At 46.2% G+C, this 17429-nt stretch overlaps 1 protein-coding gene across 1 annotated transcript in view; it reads left to right on the top strand.

Moving 5' to 3' along the window:
* TENM4 (teneurin transmembrane protein 4) overlaps nt 1–17429 on the top strand; it is a 451821-nt gene that overhangs the window by 295468 nt on the left and 138924 nt on the right. Inside the window, 3 exon segments of the mRNA XM_037523044.2 lie at nt 3637–3738; nt 5765–5959; nt 11380–11580. Coding sequence (XP_037378941.1) covers nt 3637–3738; nt 5765–5959; nt 11380–11580 — 498 coding nt within the window.

Below are 17429 nucleotides of genomic sequence, written 5' to 3'. Positions count from 1 at the left end.
TACCAGGACCTACTGCTGTGGTAGAAAAACAAAGCTGGGGGAAAGACCCTGTTTCCTAAGTTACCATACACCCAATTATGAAACACCCAGTTATCTATAGGCATCTGGATTCTTAATCCAGATCTGAGAAGATCTAATGGTACACCTCCTGATGAATGAAGGCAGCTGCTTTTTGAACATAAGCAAAGCAAGAGGAGCCAATAGGGGGAAGTAATTCACCAGACACTAACTGGGAACATACAGCATGTTCATGAATAAAGTTCATGTATCTCCCGGCCAAAGAGTGACCCTTTGTGAGCATTTAGCATCAAAATATGTAGTCGATGGAGACTCATTATTTGTGGGATCCCAAGCAGACTCCAAGTCATTGAAATCCTCCCAAATGGAAGAAAAACTATATACATAAACATTTCAACAAAAGGAAATTTTTCCAAATGTCTCCCTTCTACTTCCTTGTTGCAGTCCTAAAATTATTCCATGTCTCCCAAAATTTCTACCTTCTCTGACACCAGTAGCCTGGGGCAAGTTTTGTAGCAAACAGGCTTCTATTCTGTCAGGTTTAGCAACCAGCATTATACTCCATCACAGAAAATAGGCTTTCCTCACTTTTTCTCTAAGAAGACTTGTTGGCATATGATTAACATGTCTGAACTTTGCAGACTTTGTGAATCAAAATTTATGAAGTACACAACACTTACCTGCCATTGATCCTGTTAAAAATCCAACTAGTAATTACAGTAATTTTATTAGGAGACATAGTCTGTCCTATTGGGTTTGAGAAGGACTGAACCATGGAATTTTAGATCTGGGAGGGATGTCTGAGGTTGATTAGTTGAATTCATTCAGGAGTAGCAATAAGCGTTGATTGAGCCCCTTTTGTAGACTGAATATCAGGGCAAATACAGACATAAATGATCTCCATTTCTGCCTTCAAAGAGTTCTCAGGCAACAACACAGATTATGTGGTGCTTTTTTATATGGAGTAACTTAGTCTGTTTCAGAAATCAGGAAGCCATGTTAAAGGAAATCTTTGAGCTGGATAGAAAAGAAGGAATAGGGGTTGCTAAGTAGGGGATGCAGAAACAGAAGAGAAAGATTAAGTGACATGGCCAAGGCCCCACAGCCATGACATTACAAAGCAAGATGTGGAGGCCAGGCCTTGGGCCTTCCAGCCGTGTGTATCTTCTGCAACAGGAGACACCCACCCTCCACTTGTACCCTTAGCAAGTAGCTTCAAGTGAAAATAATATTGCCTTAAACTTTACTCACAGTTCTTATTTTTTAAAGGAATATTGAAAATGAAATGTCCTAAGTCATCCCTTATAAAAACAGTGTCTAGGAAGCTTCTTCTGACTTTTAGGCATGACAACATGGATTCTTCCCAGAAAATTCAGTGAAAAGCCGGGTCCCTCAGTGCCCTGGCTTTTGAAACTTGTTCTGCTGTGACCCAGACCTGAAGTGAGGCCACATGTTGGATTAGACCCTCTTGTTCTTTTTATTTTTTTATTTTTTTTATTTATATAAGACTTATTTTTTTTTTATTTATACAAGAGCTGGGGTACAGGCCAGATGCGTGGGAGGGTGAGAGGATTCACCAGAGACAGAGCGGGTAACAGAACAGGCAGACTGATTAAATACACTACTGAGGGCAGCAGCGGGCAGGACAGGAGAAGTCTGCTGCGCCATGTAGGTTGCTCTGAGGCCGGTGGTGATTGAACTGGTGCTTCAGAGGCTGTGGACAGCTTCACAGCGCTGCGCTCAACTGCCTTCACCACCAGGGAAGCCCAGAACCTCTTGTTCTTAACAGCTCCTGTGTTAAAGAGGGACCTGGAGTGTGTGGGATTTCCCGTTAACAAAAGGAACCATATCCTGCCCCCTTTTCCTAAGTTTTTAAATAGTTTCCAAGTTGGTAATGGCAGACACTTGGGAATGGGCTTTCTGCACATCCCATCTATTGATACCCAAACCACTCTTCAAGTCCATCTCTTCCTAAAAGCCTCTGCTCTCCCGGTTTTGCCCCATAGCAGTTGCCATTGCATTGACCTGAAGTGTTCAAGCCTTGATGGCTTTCTCTGGATGCCTTTTCTTCACTGTTGCTCTTCATGATAGAAAGAATTTTAGAACAGAAGGCAGTCCGAGGGGTCACCCCTGCCAGTGCTTTCATTTTGCATTTGAGGAAGATGAGGCCTGGAGAGAGGAAGGAAGTTGCTTTTGGCACCTAGCATAGACCCACATGCAGGTCTCCTTATGTCCAAGCAGAGCTTTTTCCCTGGCTCCTGCTTCCATCCAAGGGACAGTTATCTCCTTCTCCCAGATAAGCTGCAAATTTCAGGACATGGGCTCCTGTCTTATATGCTAACATCTTATTTAACAGAGGCTTTATTCTTGGCTTCCTCACAGATGAAAATTAGGGAAAGAGGCTGAATCCTTAGCTCTGCCTCTCCCTGCAGACTTTTTCCTCTACTTGCAATTCTGACTCTGCTGCTCAGTCTGAGACCTCTGGCATGTCTCTGCAAGGCCCAGAGAGTGTATTATCATTGAGATAATCAGACTTGGGACCAAAGGCCTAGGTTCAAATCCTGCCTCCATGTGTCTTAGTAGCTGTGTGGCCTTCAGTGAGTACTTTTATCTCTCTCTCTCTCAGACTCCTTTAAAAAGTGTGTTAATAGCAACACATGCTCAAAAAATTGGTGGCAGTGAAATGAGATAAACTGCATGAAAATACATGGCAGTTCAGTACACAGCGGCTTCTTCGCTTTATTCTTCATCTGGCATTATTGAGATTTTCTAGATAACAGATTTACTAAGTAGAGCTACAAACATTGACTAATTAATTTCTTGATGAATCTTCTGAAATGAATGCTTTATTTCTTGGCCATGTCACACAGAGTAGACCAAAAGTATTAGGAAGAAGTAGAGAAAGTAACATTCCAGAAAAAATATGGACATGCTAGCAGAGACTGGGATGAAGGAAGGGCAAAGGAAAGATAAGAGAAAAATCCAATGCCTTTTGAAAGGCCTCAAATTTTTATATCTTGGCAAATGGGAGTCAGGAAGGAGTTTTATGTAAGAGGATCAGATTTGTTCCAGAGAAGACAGTGAGGCTGCTGGGTGGAGAAGGAATCAGGTGGAGAACAAGAGAGGAAGCTGAGGTCACTGCATTAACCTAGATGAGAAGTGGGGGAACCTGGACTGTTAGATGAAAAATGAGCGGTAAGAAAAGACAGATTTACAGAGGCCCAGTCATTTTATGAAAAAATGAATTCATGGAATATTACTCCATTATAAGAAAAGTGTGAAACACAAGTATATAAAGAAGACCACCTTAATTGTCCAATAGCCCAGTATCCAAAGGGAAACACTGTCAATAAGCTGAAGGGTGGTTTCCAACGCTCTCTGCTAAAGAATTTCTAACGCATTTGTAGATACAGGTTTGGTTCCTAAAAAATGGTCAAGGCAGGTGTCTTCCAGAACACCTCAGCAAGAGCACAAGTAACACTGTGAACCCTCCCGCTTCCTTTCAGCGACGTTCCGGAAGCGCTCGTGTGTGTCAGGCTTAACCTGGGGCTGGATCCTGGGATCCCCTCTTTGAATAAAGGGGTTTCTGTCTTCAACTCTCCCTCTCTTCTCCCCCAGAATCGGTGGATAACTGCCCCAGCAACTGCTTCGGTAACGGAGACTGCATCTCGGGGACCTGCCACTGCTTCCTGGGCTTCCTGGGCCCCGACTGCGGCAGAGGTGAGGCCTCTGCAAGTGAGCCCCTTCTCTGCTGCCAGGCGCCCAGCTCAGTTTCCGCTGCTGCTGAGGGCAGGAGCACCACCTCAGGCTCCTTCAGGGCCAACAGAAGCCAGCCCGAGGGCCGTCCCTGAGAGGGAGGTCTGCAGACACAGCCGCTGCCCGGCCAGCCGCTGGTACCCACATGTGCATCTCACCAGGAAGGGGCAACCTCGCTTAACTTAGTGTCCGTTTGGGGGCAGCGTGGGGAGTGGCAGAGGGGTCCTTTGAAAAGCAGAGAAGTAATCAGCCTTTGCCCGGTGTCTTTGAAGCTCCACTGCAGCTGCTGTGTTTTCTCTGTGGCCCAGGGGATGGGGCCTGAGTTATTGCTCTATTACACCCTCTAATAGCACAGACAGAATCTTGGCTGAAGCCAACAAGGTGGGGGGAAGGGGGGGGCTTAGGAGGCAAGGCTGTCCTTCGCCACACAAGACCCTGATGTTGCAGCTATTTGGCACATACAGTGCTAATGATAACCCCTATTGTGATCGTTTAAAAGGCTGCCCTGCCTCTTCCCTGTGCCTTTAGCCTGTAGTTTTGGCCAAGAAGAGTTAACAAGAAAAATGCCGACGGAGATTGTAGTTGCTGAGAATTTAGCACTCCATTGAGAAAATAAATCTTACCCTTCCATTTTGAAGAAATTACTCCTTGTATAGGTGTCCATGGGTGTGTCCATGGGAGGAAGAGAGCTCAGGGTCTTCCTACATCCCCACTCCCCAAGAATGGCCTCTCCCCACCCCCCAAGAATGGCCTCTTCCTTTGGTTTTCCCACCTCTTCACTCATTCAGTAGGCATCTACTCTGTCCCCTTTAGGACTCAGTCCTATGCTAGGCACTGGGGTGCAGCACTGAGCTGCACTCCACCCAGAGCTCTCAGGCTGGGAGGCAGACAAGTCAGAGCATTACAAAGCAGTTCAGTAAGCAGAACACACTTGAACGAGGCTGAATGCAGGAGGCATCTGTCAGAGTGAAAGGGAGCAACTGTCTTACTTGGACAAAGAAAGGACCAGAAAGTCTCCCCTGAGGAGACCCTTTAATGAGACCTGCTGCTGCAGTGGTGTCCATCGGTGGGAAGTGGAGATGGGATTCCAAGCCGAGGACACAGGGCCGCCAATGCCGGCCTGGTGCAGCTTGGGGGGTTCTGCTTACTCTTTCAATTGTGAGAAAGACTCAGTTTGAGGTAGCAGAGCCGGCAGCCCAAGGAGGTGCAGTGATTACGTGCTGAGTGCTTTAAAAAGAAAAGAAGCCAGGTGGGGGCCTGGAAGGTGGTGCAGAAGGGAGAGATGAGTCATCACTGTCACAGGAATTTCTGTCTCATCCCATATGCACTTAAAGTTAAGAGTCATGTATAAAACAGCCTTATTGTACCTCAGCAAGTCTGGTAGGTACTTACAGCACAGTGCAATATAATTTATTTTTATATAGTGTCCTTTGTACCGATGATCACAAAGCCCTTTACACTAAAAGGTAGAATGAAAAGATAATGCTTTAAAGCACCAAATAGGGCTCAGCTGTTCTCTTACGGGGCAGTAGTGTACAGGGCTTGAGTGGGGGCCAGAAAGGCAAAAGAAGCTGAGGTTTGCTGCTTAAAGAACAGTAAGTGGCACTGCAGATGAGGTGTGGAAAGGAAATGGAGTGCTCTCAGGAGGAGAGTGCTGGGGGAAGAAGGGGCAGCAGGAGGCCCAGCTACTGTCATTTCCAATGAGACCAAAGAACAGAATGAGGCGTCCTGACAGAGGGTCCCGGGCTGCACTGTAACCCGAGGGGGTAGGGGGCCAGCAGCATGGTGGGCACCAACTCCACCTGGCCCTGCACTTCGCACCTTTGCCTATAATTTCAGATGTGTTTAAGCTGGAAACAAACAAAGCAAGAGAAACAGATGGGCACACAGGGCAAAATATTGAGGCTATTGTTCAAACCAGCTGGCCAAGGGAAGACAGGGACAAAGCAGCAACGGTGGACTCACGCAGAGCTCTGTGCTATGTCTGCAGCCTCCTGCCCCGTGCTCTGTAGTGGGAATGGCCAGTACATGAAGGGCCGGTGCCTGTGCCACAGCGGCTGGAAGGGCGCTGAGTGCGACGTGCCCACCAACCAGTGCATCGACGTGGCCTGCAGCAACCATGGCACCTGCATCATGGGCACCTGCATCTGCAACCCTGGCTACAAGGGCGAGAGCTGCGAGGAAGGTAAGACTGATGGGCAGGCCGCACCAGCACTGGTTCTGAGATAATGACCAGCGTGCAGGGCCAAGAGGACGTGCGGGAACAGAGGGGGCCTCCTGAGTGACCCTGTGACCTCCATCCCTGAGCCAAGAAGCCTTTAGCAACAGTCGTTAATCAAAAGGATGAGGACAAGCCAATGTCCTGCTCAGTGAAAAGAGGAGTGGTGTCATGTTTTCAGCACTTGCTGTGCTAGAAGTCTTGTATCAGGTCACTTCAACCCCAGTAGGAACAGGTAATCCTCTCAGGCAATCAGGTGACTTGCCCAGGGTCACATAGCGGTACACAGCAGAGGTGAGTTTCAGCCCATCTTTCTGGCTCCATAGTCCCAGTTCTTTCTATACTCCTTTTAAGCTTATCTGATCTCCTGATCTCTGCAGCAGAAGACTATTATAGACCTCAAGACTCCGTCCTCTATTATCCTGCTCTTGCAGGTGGCCAACCACATGTGCTTGCACACACTTGTGTGTGTGTTCATGTTTGTGGCTCTTCAGTGCCCATCTTTCCTTCATAAAGTAAATTCATGCCTGTGGAGATTGAGGCTAGAAGGTTAACTGATGATTTAACAGCAGCATCAGTTCTTTCTTAGAAAATCTAACCAGGTGATATAAGTAAATGTTTCTATTTCGCGAGTGAATACTGACATACCTTTGATCACAGAGCTAACCCATGCAGGCTATGATTCACCCACGTCTTCTCCCTCCAGACCCTTGTTTTCTCCCCTTGATTGCATGGGATTTCCAAAGGAGAGGGGTCTTACCCACCAGCAGTGTAGTGTAGTTTTTATGAATACACACTTGGGAATCAGAATCAGGTTGGAGTCCTGGCTTTGCCATTAACTAGCTTCAGTTCTCTCATCTACAAAACGGGAATACCTTCCTCAGAGGGCCATGGTAAGGATCAAATTAAATGACCCAGTGCCTGACACAGAGTAAATGCCCCATAAATGTTAGCACTTACATTGTTAATTTTATTCTGGAGACAATTGAAGCACATTTCCTATTTCACGCCACTCACTGAAGTTTTGGAAATGGATGGATTTGCCCCTGAAACTGATGAACACTGCCTGTGACTAGGGCCTGGCACCTTCTACAGTGGGTGGAAGAGATGCCAGGAGAGCTAGCTCTCTTATCCCATTTGGGATTTAACAGACAGCCCCCTATCGAGGCATCATTTTTTCCGAAAAAACAAACAAACAAAAACTGAGAGAGAATATAACGGGCCTATTTTAAGAAAGTGAGAAACAGGAAGGAATTAGTGTCTGAAAATCATCTCTCTGGGACGGGCTGTCTTTCTGTCAACCCCACGTGTAGCTGGAGTCCTGTTAACTGGGAGAGGGATTACTTCGGGCTGTTGGAGAGAGGAGAGCACCGGCCCCTCAAACAAAGTAACTGGACGTCCCCTAATGACAATAGGGACCTTCATCTGCTTTCCCTTTTCATTGTAGCCACTTGTGATGAAGACCCTGAGAAGGAAAGAAAAACTATGAGGAGATTCCTCTTGACCTTGCAGGGCAGTCGCACCCACCCCCCATCCCCCACACATGCTGTGTGGGCCCGCAGGGAAGGCTGTCCTTCGAAGGTCAGCTGGCACCGGACAGTGCCCCCGAGTGCCGGCTGACTTACAAGGAGAGGAAGAAGTTGTTTAGCTCTCTGATTTACATTATCTTTTTGAAAAGAAGTGTTTGCACTCCTGCTTTCTTTTCTGAGGTGGCCCATCTGGTACTGATTCCTTTTATTATTTCTGTCTCTCTGGTGAAGCATCATTGCATAGTCCTGTGTTTATAAAGGGGGTTTCTCGAAGCCTTTGTCCTCTTCCCTTCTCTCTGTGCCCCTCCTCGGGGCCCCGCTGCACTGTTTATAAAACATCAGCTAACAAGCTTACTTTTTCCCTTCCACCCTTTTCTTTCTGAAGTTTATTGCCCCATATTTTTAAAAGCCTAAATCAGGCCGATGGGACTCTTGGAGGGAGTTGGGGATGGGGGAGAACAGCATAGACCCTTTGTAGTGAAAAGTGAGAAGCTGTATTTTTGGTCCCAAAGAACTTCTAATAGCTTGTGTGGTCATCCAAGCGTGGGGCATTTGGGGAGAGTTGTGTTTGCAGCCTGCCATGCAGGCGTCATCATCTCGTTAATGGGATGAGCTTCTGCCAGAATTTTGGCTTAAATGGCAAGCTCTGCAGAGGAACAAAAATGTCACTGTTTGGCACCTCTTCTAAGAAGAGATTAAGTTAGACTGTATCCTAAAGGGGATTCAGCCCACTTCCCTGCCAACCTGCCCCCTTCAGCACAGTGGCCCCCCCACACCCAACCCTGCAGCAGGCTGGCTGGTTTTTCCTATGTTACTCTTGGCTTCCTGGGAAGTAAAGACTCTTCTGGAAACTTCCATCTCATCTTAGGGTTCCCTTCGCCAGAGGCCCCAGAAAGGGAGGGCAGATAAGGGGTCCTCGTGGCCTTAGGTTCAGGGTAAGCAGGGATGGTGTTCTGGCAGTTCAGCAGAGGTTTCCTGGAACTGCCTGCCCTGGGGAAGCTGTCCTTTTTAAAACTTCCCTCGTGTTCCACCTGGTTGGCCAAGTCATTGCCTGGAGGTAGCCTCTCATCACTTCCTTCCAATCTTTGTTCCCTGTCTGGACCATCTTCTGAGAGTGTAGGTTTCACTTTGCTGGTTCCTGGGCCTCTCTCAGACTTACTGTGTCTGAGGAACAGGATGGTGATGCCAAGGGCCTCGTGCTAAACTTGGCACCCTCTCAGCTTGCATGCTAACAGGCAAACAGATTTATAGATTCAAACTTGAGGGCGCCTTAGATGACAGCTTCAACCCAAAGCTAAGGTCCAGGCACTCACACAACAGGAAATACCTTTACATGCTGGAGATAGGAATGGCTGACTTGTTTCCTCTTTGGATCGAGGGAAATATCATAGTAACCTAATGGGCCAGAATAATCCCTCTGGGGTTCTGAGATCTGAGGCAGGTCATGAAAATTTATCACTATTATTATTTTTATTATTTTTAATTATCAGGAAACCCAACAGGTCATACTTTAGCCATTATTAACTGGTACCCAGGGACTGCAAGATAAAAGACTCTTTGCCTACATTTGACTTCATTAATTCTCCTCTTTGCCCTATTTCTCTCCTTGTTTCCTTGTCTTTTTTTTTTTTTTTTTTAATTTCTACTCTTAACCACTTTGGGTGCCCTTGTTTGTACAAATGTATGCATGTATTTCTGAACCAGTAAGATTATAGACGACATACCAGGAAATCTGCACCAGGAAAGAGTGATTAAAATCTGAATTCCTCCACTCACCACTGTGTGGTATTGAGCAAGTTATTTAACCTTTCTGTGTTCAGTTTCCTCATCTTTAAAATGAGGATAATAATGGCATCTACTTTGAGGGCTGTTATTAGAGTTAAAAGAGATCATGTATATAAAAGGTTTAATAGCAAAATATGGCCTCAGAGAGGGACTAAATTAATGCTAATTGTTATTATTGCTGCTGTTGTTACCATTATTATGTTTTTAGCACAAGGTTGCTCCTGGCCTCTGATCTTCGTATTTATCATTTAGGTCATTAAGCTGAGCTCCTTTGAAAACCGAAGTAGTAAAAAAGTTTTCTTAATAAGCTGGCCCTCAAAATAAACATTCTGTTCCCAAAATGCTGCCGTTTGTAAAAACTCTGCCCGTTGGTGTCTGTGAGGCCAGTTTCCCAGTCCTTTGTGCAAAAGTCAAATATACAGGGTTATAAAATTTAATTGATAAAGAAAGTAAAAGCTTGTCTAAATTATAAATGAGCTCTGAGCAGAGTTTCACTAAGTCTTACTGCTGGATAGCCTGTGAAGATGGAAAAGTAACTTCTTTCCAACAACTTACAGCTCACAGAGTCCTTTCAAAGCCTCATTGTCATTTGGTCCTCACAGCAACCCCAGAGGTGGGTGCTAATCTCACACCTGCCCTAGAAATGGGAGCTCAGAGAGGTTTGTGACTTGACCATGGTATAGAATCAGTACATTTTGTCTCCTGACCCTTGAACCTAGCACACCAGAGGTCAAGTCCTGAGTTCCTTCCTCTAAATCATAGGATTTCTTCATAAGCTCCTATCTGGAGCTCATTGCTGCTCCAGCAAAACTTTTTCCGCACCAGCTATGTGCTGGGACCAATCAGCACCCCATTGTCCTCTTACCATTGCAAAATGAGTGGAAGCCCCTACCGCTCCAGAACACCAGGCAGATCTGACAGCATTTTAGTTGAGTAAAGAACACAGAACACCCTCCTTTACCAGCTCTGTCCACTCTCTGCTGCCCCATGGGGCACACATAATGCTCAATACTTTTCTACATTTTCTGTGCAGAGCTTTGTGGAACTTTAGTGGTCTCGGCTAATTTTTGTGTAGGCCTGTAACTAAAGCTTTGAATTTGGAAAATCAACCCCAGTAGCAGAATATCACAATCAGACAGACCTGCCTGTCTTCAGCTTTCTCTCTGGCAAGGTTTAATTATCTGCTCAGGTATAAATCATTTTACCTCTCTGAGCCCCAGTTTCTGCATCTGCATCCCACTATGTTATTGAGAAAACCTAGCCTTGTAATGTCTGTAAGCACCTCCCACAGGCACAGAGCAGGTCATTCTCAATGTTACTGTTCTTCCCTTCTTTCTGGCTTAGTCTCTTGGGACCACTGTGAACTTGGGCCTATGAACCTTGGTGCTGCTTGACTGCCGCTATATCGTCCACCTGCCGCTTGAGAGGAAGCTGTGCAAAGCTGCCATATAATGTTGACTAGTCATTGAGATGTTTGTGCTCTGTAGAGTGAGGTTTGAAAGTCTTATCAGTTACAAGAATTTGGGGAAGATGATAAAAGCTAATGGAACTGAAATGCAAAATAAATTCTTGTTTGTATTATGGAAACTCTGTTTTTCAGCCCCACACTCACATAAGTAAAGCTGCATTATGAAGTTTAAACAATAAGACTGTTTGACAAAGATTTGTTGAGTTCTTCCTACATGTGTGCTCTTTTCTGGGAGATAGACACACGGGATTGAACAAAGCAGAGTCCTGGCCGGATTACTACAGTGATTACAGATGCGGTGGCTCTGTATTAGCACTTGATACCTACTTCCTACTCTGTCCACCCCACAAACCCAGGCTAGGACTCTGGATCCACATCTTACATGTGAGGGAAGGAGACTCAGAGACACAGGCAGTCAGGAACCCAGGTCTACCATTTGCTAGAGTCATTAGTGGCTCTTTGCCGCACCCTGTGGGCTCTGCGCAGGGAGTCTGTGTCTTCCTGGAGCATGTGGTACCCCCTTCCCCAAAGTGTGGAAGACTGCTTAAAGAAACTCCTCTCTTGTCGGTCAGCTGCTCACCTGTTTTTTCTCTCTCTGTGTCCAGTGGACTGCATGGACCCCACGTGCTCCGGCCGCGGTGTCTGCGTGCGAGGCGAATGCCACTGCTCTGTGGGATGGGGCGGCACCAACTGCGAGACACCCAGGGCCACCTGCTTGGACCAGTGCTCAGGACATGGAACCTTCCTCCCAGACACTGGGCTGTGCAGCTGTGACCCAAGCTGGACGGGACACGACTGTTCTATTGGTAAATGCAAGCGGTGGAGGACCCAGCTTGGAGGGAGAGAGGGGCTTTCCATGTAACATGTTTACTGTTCCATCCCCATCAGTGGCCAGACCCTGTCCCCTCTCATGTAGCAGAGGACTGCCCCTGTCTCTGAATGCTTTCTTCTTTCCCTGAACTCTAGCCCTTAAACCTCCACTCTTAGATGAATAGAGGATGCAAAAATCATACCTTCACACCATTCCTTTCATCATGGTGACCCTGAGGGTCAAAACATTGCCCCTTCACCGTGTGATTATAATGATAGATGAGTTTCACCGAAATCTCGTGTCTCACCTCAAGATGGACATCCCTAGAGGCAAGGCCGTAGGGAGCAATGTATCTCGGGGATATTGGCATGGGTGGAGCTTGGCTCATGTGGGCGTGAACTCGTGGCCTACCTGTCAAGCCCTTTGTTTCACTCATTCTGTAGAATGAAGTCCAAACTTGGCTAGTACTTAGAGTTCTCTGTGATCTGGCCCCCACCTGCCACCCTGATCCTGCTAGACTCTAAGCTCCATGAGGGTAGCAGACCTGTCTCAGTCACTCTGCAATGCCAGGACTCCACAGGCCTGGCCCATGGCCACTGCTCAGTAAACAGTAATGAATGAATAATACAATGTGTGAATGAGCTCAGGATTGAATGTGTTCTTGCTTGTGGTATTTGGTTTACCACAGGGTGTCTACATATAAAGTTCAAGGATAATGATACTGTCACTCTTCTGTTTATATGCACTTTATGGTTATAGACCTTCACACGGGGGATTAAAGGAGAACCTGTGTGAATCACCTAGCACAGTCCTGACAAAGAGTTGGTATGGTTACTTCTAATCTCTGTTTTAAATAGTGTCCACAGCTGAAATCCATACAAAAACCCTGTGAGAATGGTGTCATCATCCTTTTTTTACCAACTGACATAGCATTTTATGCAGTGGATACTTACTGCACACCTACTGTGTGCTGGGCACTCTCCTAATCCAAGGGGATAAAGAGATAGGAAAGCATGACTTTAGTAGAACCTATATTCTTAGATGTGGGAAGGGAGACAACAAACAAATGAAATCAACTGATAAAGAAGTTTAAGCCCAGAAAAAAATTTAATTAATCTTCCCCAGGACACACAGTTAAAAAGTAATGACAGATGCAGCTACAGATTTTTTATTCTATATCTACTCTCACCTACAGTGAGTAGGTGATTCACCACCCTATTTAAATAAAGCAGAGTTCAAATTAATTCACTATATTATGTATCAGTAGTTCTGGTTGTGACCAGGAAAGATGGTTTAGATCTTTGACAAAAATGAGATCCACACAGCATTGGAGCCTTTGGGTGACTGAGTTTCCATTCCCCACTGAATGGAGAACTGACACTCAATACACTGTCTAAATTGGACTTTTTATTCTTGTTTGCAAAGCTCGTGTAAAGACATGATTGCAAACACAGATGTGTGTGGAGTCTTAGGAATAATTCTTTATATATATTCTGTTTATAGCAACATAATAAATGGTCCTTTTATAGCTACGTTGGGTTGTATTGTTGATAAAGTCCCCACAAAGATGATTTATGGTAGGTATATAGCTGTCTTTGCTTTGTTAATCCCTGATGCGACTCTGCAGCCTCCAACAGAAGCAGGTATAACTTTCGGTGAGATCACTCAGCTTTCTTGAGTTGGACCTGCAAGAGGAGACTGCAGAATCACTGGAAGCAGCTTTGAATAGAATCGTGAGGCCTCATCTTCCTCAATTCTGTTTACCACAACCCCATAACTGCTATCAAACATGTCATCCATGGCTTCCTAGGTGAAGGCAAAGGAGCTTTATATGCTGAGAAGGGCCCCTGACCCCAGGTTCTAATGCTATCCTTGCTACAATTAGTTATTATCTGGGGCAAGTTACTTCTCTAAGATGTAAAATGGAGATAATAATGGTACCCACCTTCTGCAAAATTATCATTTGGAGAATTACTTAAGATAATGTAAAACAGTGCTGGTAGCTTGCTACTTAGCCTATGATAGGGGCTTAGAAAATGTTAACTATTGTTACCATTCTCATTAAAACATTCGATGAGAGCCCTTGATATTATTGTCATTTGATAGAGGAAAGATGAGATATGCCCTTTCAGAAATGTGGCTTGTAGTTTTGAAATCTCTAATCTGTAACTGACTAAAATAGGGAGGTGATCGCCCCAAGCCCAGGAATGCAAAAGGTGGCATCAAAATTACTGTCTCCCCTTGAAGCAGTGAAGTTTGTGTTTGTTGAGTGCCTCACACACCGTACTCTGCAACCGCTGCCCCGGGAGCAGGCAGGGCGGCGGGTGTGGTATAACGTCGTTCCCACCTCTGGCTCAGGGCTCACAGTGACTTGCTGGAGGCTCACTGTTGATGATGTAGAAGTTGAGAGCGAAGCTTAGCCAAGGCCCTGGGCCTCGCCCACTTCCCGGCCCTCTGTGCTGCCTCCACAGGCTGCTCTCTCCTCCGCTATCATCTTCAGCTGACCACTTCACAGGTGGTCTCTCCTCTTACCCCCTGCTGAATCCTGGCTTTGCCATGTGCTAAATATGTGACTCGACTTTTCTTGACTTCAGGGTCCTTTTCTGAGAAATGGAGATAATGATAACACTCCCTCTGAGGACCTGTGGTCATTAAGTATGGAACTCATGTGCACATGTGCGTGTGGCTGCCTTGGTGAGCCCTTCATGTCCTCGCTTCACCCCCCCCTTCCAAGGGAACGTTCCCTCCCTGGAAGCTCTTTGGAGATTTCTGAGTTTTTTCCATGAAGTTATACAAGAGGGGCCTCATTGAGTGGATGCCGTTGTCATGGGGGTGGGGCTGTCTGTGTTTTCAGAGTTAACTGCAGGATAATGAACAGACTCAGACCTTTGTTTCAAAGACCTGCTCCCCATTAGTTGAATGACGTCAGCATGTTGATTTAAGCCCCACCCCCCGAACCTCAGTTTCCTTTTGGGTAAAATTGCTTTATGGGGCTGCTGTGAGGATTCAGTGAGAAAATATCAGTCAAGTGGTGAACCTGAGTGCCCAACTCAACTCAGAATCCGGCACACAGTAGCTGCAGTCATTTTTTTGGTGTTGATTTGCCCTGGCCTGGCAGGGCTGACACGAACACTGCCCGGAGCTTTGCCTCAGAGCTGCAGGCCGGCAGACACATTTTGACTGATCTTTGCACCATCAGCACTGACTGTGGGTGGAGGGGTGGGCAGAGATGGGCCTTCACCATCTGGCCCTCCTAAAAAGGAGGACTGTCTCTTCCCCAAGATGAGTGTCTTGCTGTTTGGCACAGAGAACAGGATTTAATGAAGGCAGCTTAAATCAACATGCCCTGCACTCAGCAACCAGCCTGTAATGAAATGTGAGCTGACAAGTTCCCCAGCACTCTAGTTAGGTTTGTGGAAACAGTGAAGTCAGACTTTATACAAGTGTTTACTCAGGCCCCTGGGTTCCCGGGAACTTGGCTTCCAATCTCATCTAAGAAATCCCTTGTTAAATCCAGCCTCATTCATGTGGTCTTCCTTCCTGACAAACCACACAAGATGCTTGAACAGATTCCTGTGGCCCAGAAGAGCACAGGTTACATGCCCCACTCCCAACACCCCCACTGGTAGCCCCCCTAGACCCCTCTGTAGTACCCCAACACCCCTATATAGTACTGCCAACTCCAATCCCAAGTGGGACATCACTTTTGGGGTGGTGTCCCCAATGGTAGTAGTGATGATGGTGGTGGTAGGGGTGGTGATTGCAATTGCTCCTGTTCTATGGATGCAAAGGTGTGGCTGTGGGAGAATGCGCAGCCTCCCTTCACTAATGTGTGGCAGGGTTTCAATTAAACCCAGGTCTTTTTTTTCCCAGTCCTCAGTTCTTGCCTCAAGCTCCCTTTCCATCCAAGAAGTTTCCTTGTCAGCAATCTTGTCTTTTCTCCTGAAAAGCCACAGAATAAAGCATTAATTAAACAACCACTCATTTCTTAACACTTAACTATACTAAGAGTACCAGGTGCTGAACTAAGTGCTTTACAACCATTATCTTAAAAGTTACAGGACCTTGGGAAGGAAGTATTACTAGTTCCATTTTCCAGATGAGGAAACAGAAGCTCAGAAAAGGTAAATTCCTTGCCAGTGTTCCCCAGTTAATAAGTGAGAGTCTAGATTCACACAGGATTTGGCACCAAGCCCTACCACCCCTAAACTCCATGGTCTGCTGAGCAGTGTGTGGTGATCATGCTGTGACCTGCACAGGGGCAGAGTCCCTCAGTGTCCCCCCTGCAGACTGTGGCATGTATTAGGTGCTCACTGGATGACCTACCCAGTGAGAGAGGGTCAAAAGGAGGAGAGAGGACTACAGCTAAGGACTCTGCCCAGGAAGACCCCAGCTCAGTACAGACAGTCTGTTCTCTTCTTTCAAGACTCACCCCCACCTTTTACCCCCACCACCTACACACATTCTGTGGGGTTAAACCAAATCTCTCTACTTCTCCATCGCTTTCCAGACTCGCTCATATTAGTTTCATGTTCAGTGCCAGCCATCCAGAACCCCTTCTGGGCAAGAGCCGGCATCATTTCACAGCCTCCAAGACGTTTTCCCCAGGGAGTAGCCTGCTGGCTGGAAGTCTCATCAGCCATTGCATAAAGTGGGGACACTCTACTGAGCAGGGTGACTCCCCCCAACCCCAACACTTCTTGTAGTTGGCTCTGTATCCTCTTGGCTCAGAGCTGCCTTCGAGAAAGGAAGAAATTTAACCTCTTTGAAATGGTCCTTAAAATTGGAAAAGCCCACCTTCCTTTCAGAGCCTAATGACTTCTGAAGATTTCCGGCTGTGTGAAATTTTCCAGGAGATGGTTTCAAATGCAATACCTTGGATTCATCATTTGCCTCTCAATGGCTCTCCCTCAGGTCTTCCTCCCACCACCCTCCATCCCAGGAGCCTCTGTCCTTAGCCTCATAAATTCAGTCCTCATTTCCACTGCTCTGAGCTTTCTCCAATCTTGTCTTCCATAAATGACTTTTATTTGAGAGGGCGCTCTCACTGCATTTTATTCCTTTGGGTTACTGGTTCATAGAAGCAGTACATAGCAGAGATTCTGCCTATAAAATGCTCGCACTGGTGGTTTATGATTCTTATCATTTTATTGCAATTGAGTTTCATGGAATAACAGGTGGAGATGTTTTAGATTCGGTGGTATGGGTTCAGAGATAGCATGTGTAGTCCGTAAGAATTGCATGGGATTTGGAGTGGGACCAAGCTAGATTTTTCTTGCCAAAACCGAGCTTATCCATAGAGTGTGGTTAGTGATGCCTGCCTTGCATGGTTGTTTTCAGATTATTGCGTACGTATAAAATGCCTAGTGTGGTGGCTGGCATTCAGTAGGCACTCAATAAATATGCCATTTCATGTAATTTTTAGAGGGTATGATTAAATCTAAATTAACCAAACAGTTCTTAGATGCAAACAAATTTGCATTTGAGTTCAGTTTATGTAGTGAAGGTTTAGAGCCACATGACCTGAATTTGAGTCTATGTGACCTTAAATGACTCAGTTTCTCTCTTAAAGAAACAACCTTCTTATGGTTTCTGAGACTCTCTACCACTCCCCCCCACCCATGGTCATTGACTGGGCATTGACTCTAGGTGAAGGGAAATTAATGTGCTGGCACGTTTATCTCCAAACAGCCACACAAGGGCCTCACAACCTTAGCATGGCCTCCCTTTAGGATAATGAGCTTCCTGAGCTCCATTCCAGAGCAGAGCAAAGCCTGCATGGAGAGACCACTGCAGGGGGCTCCCTGGTGGCAAAGGAGGGGGAGGTGGTTCAAGTAGAGGGAT

The sequence above is a fragment of the Talpa occidentalis genome, unplaced genomic scaffold (assembly GCF_014898055.3).
Source record: "Talpa occidentalis isolate TD23 unplaced genomic scaffold, MPIMG_talOcc4v2.1 talOcc4.3, whole genome shotgun sequence".
Classification (NCBI taxonomy): Eukaryota; Metazoa; Chordata; class Mammalia; order Eulipotyphla; family Talpidae; genus Talpa; species Talpa occidentalis.
This window is presented reverse-complemented; position numbering and strand designations above follow the sequence as displayed.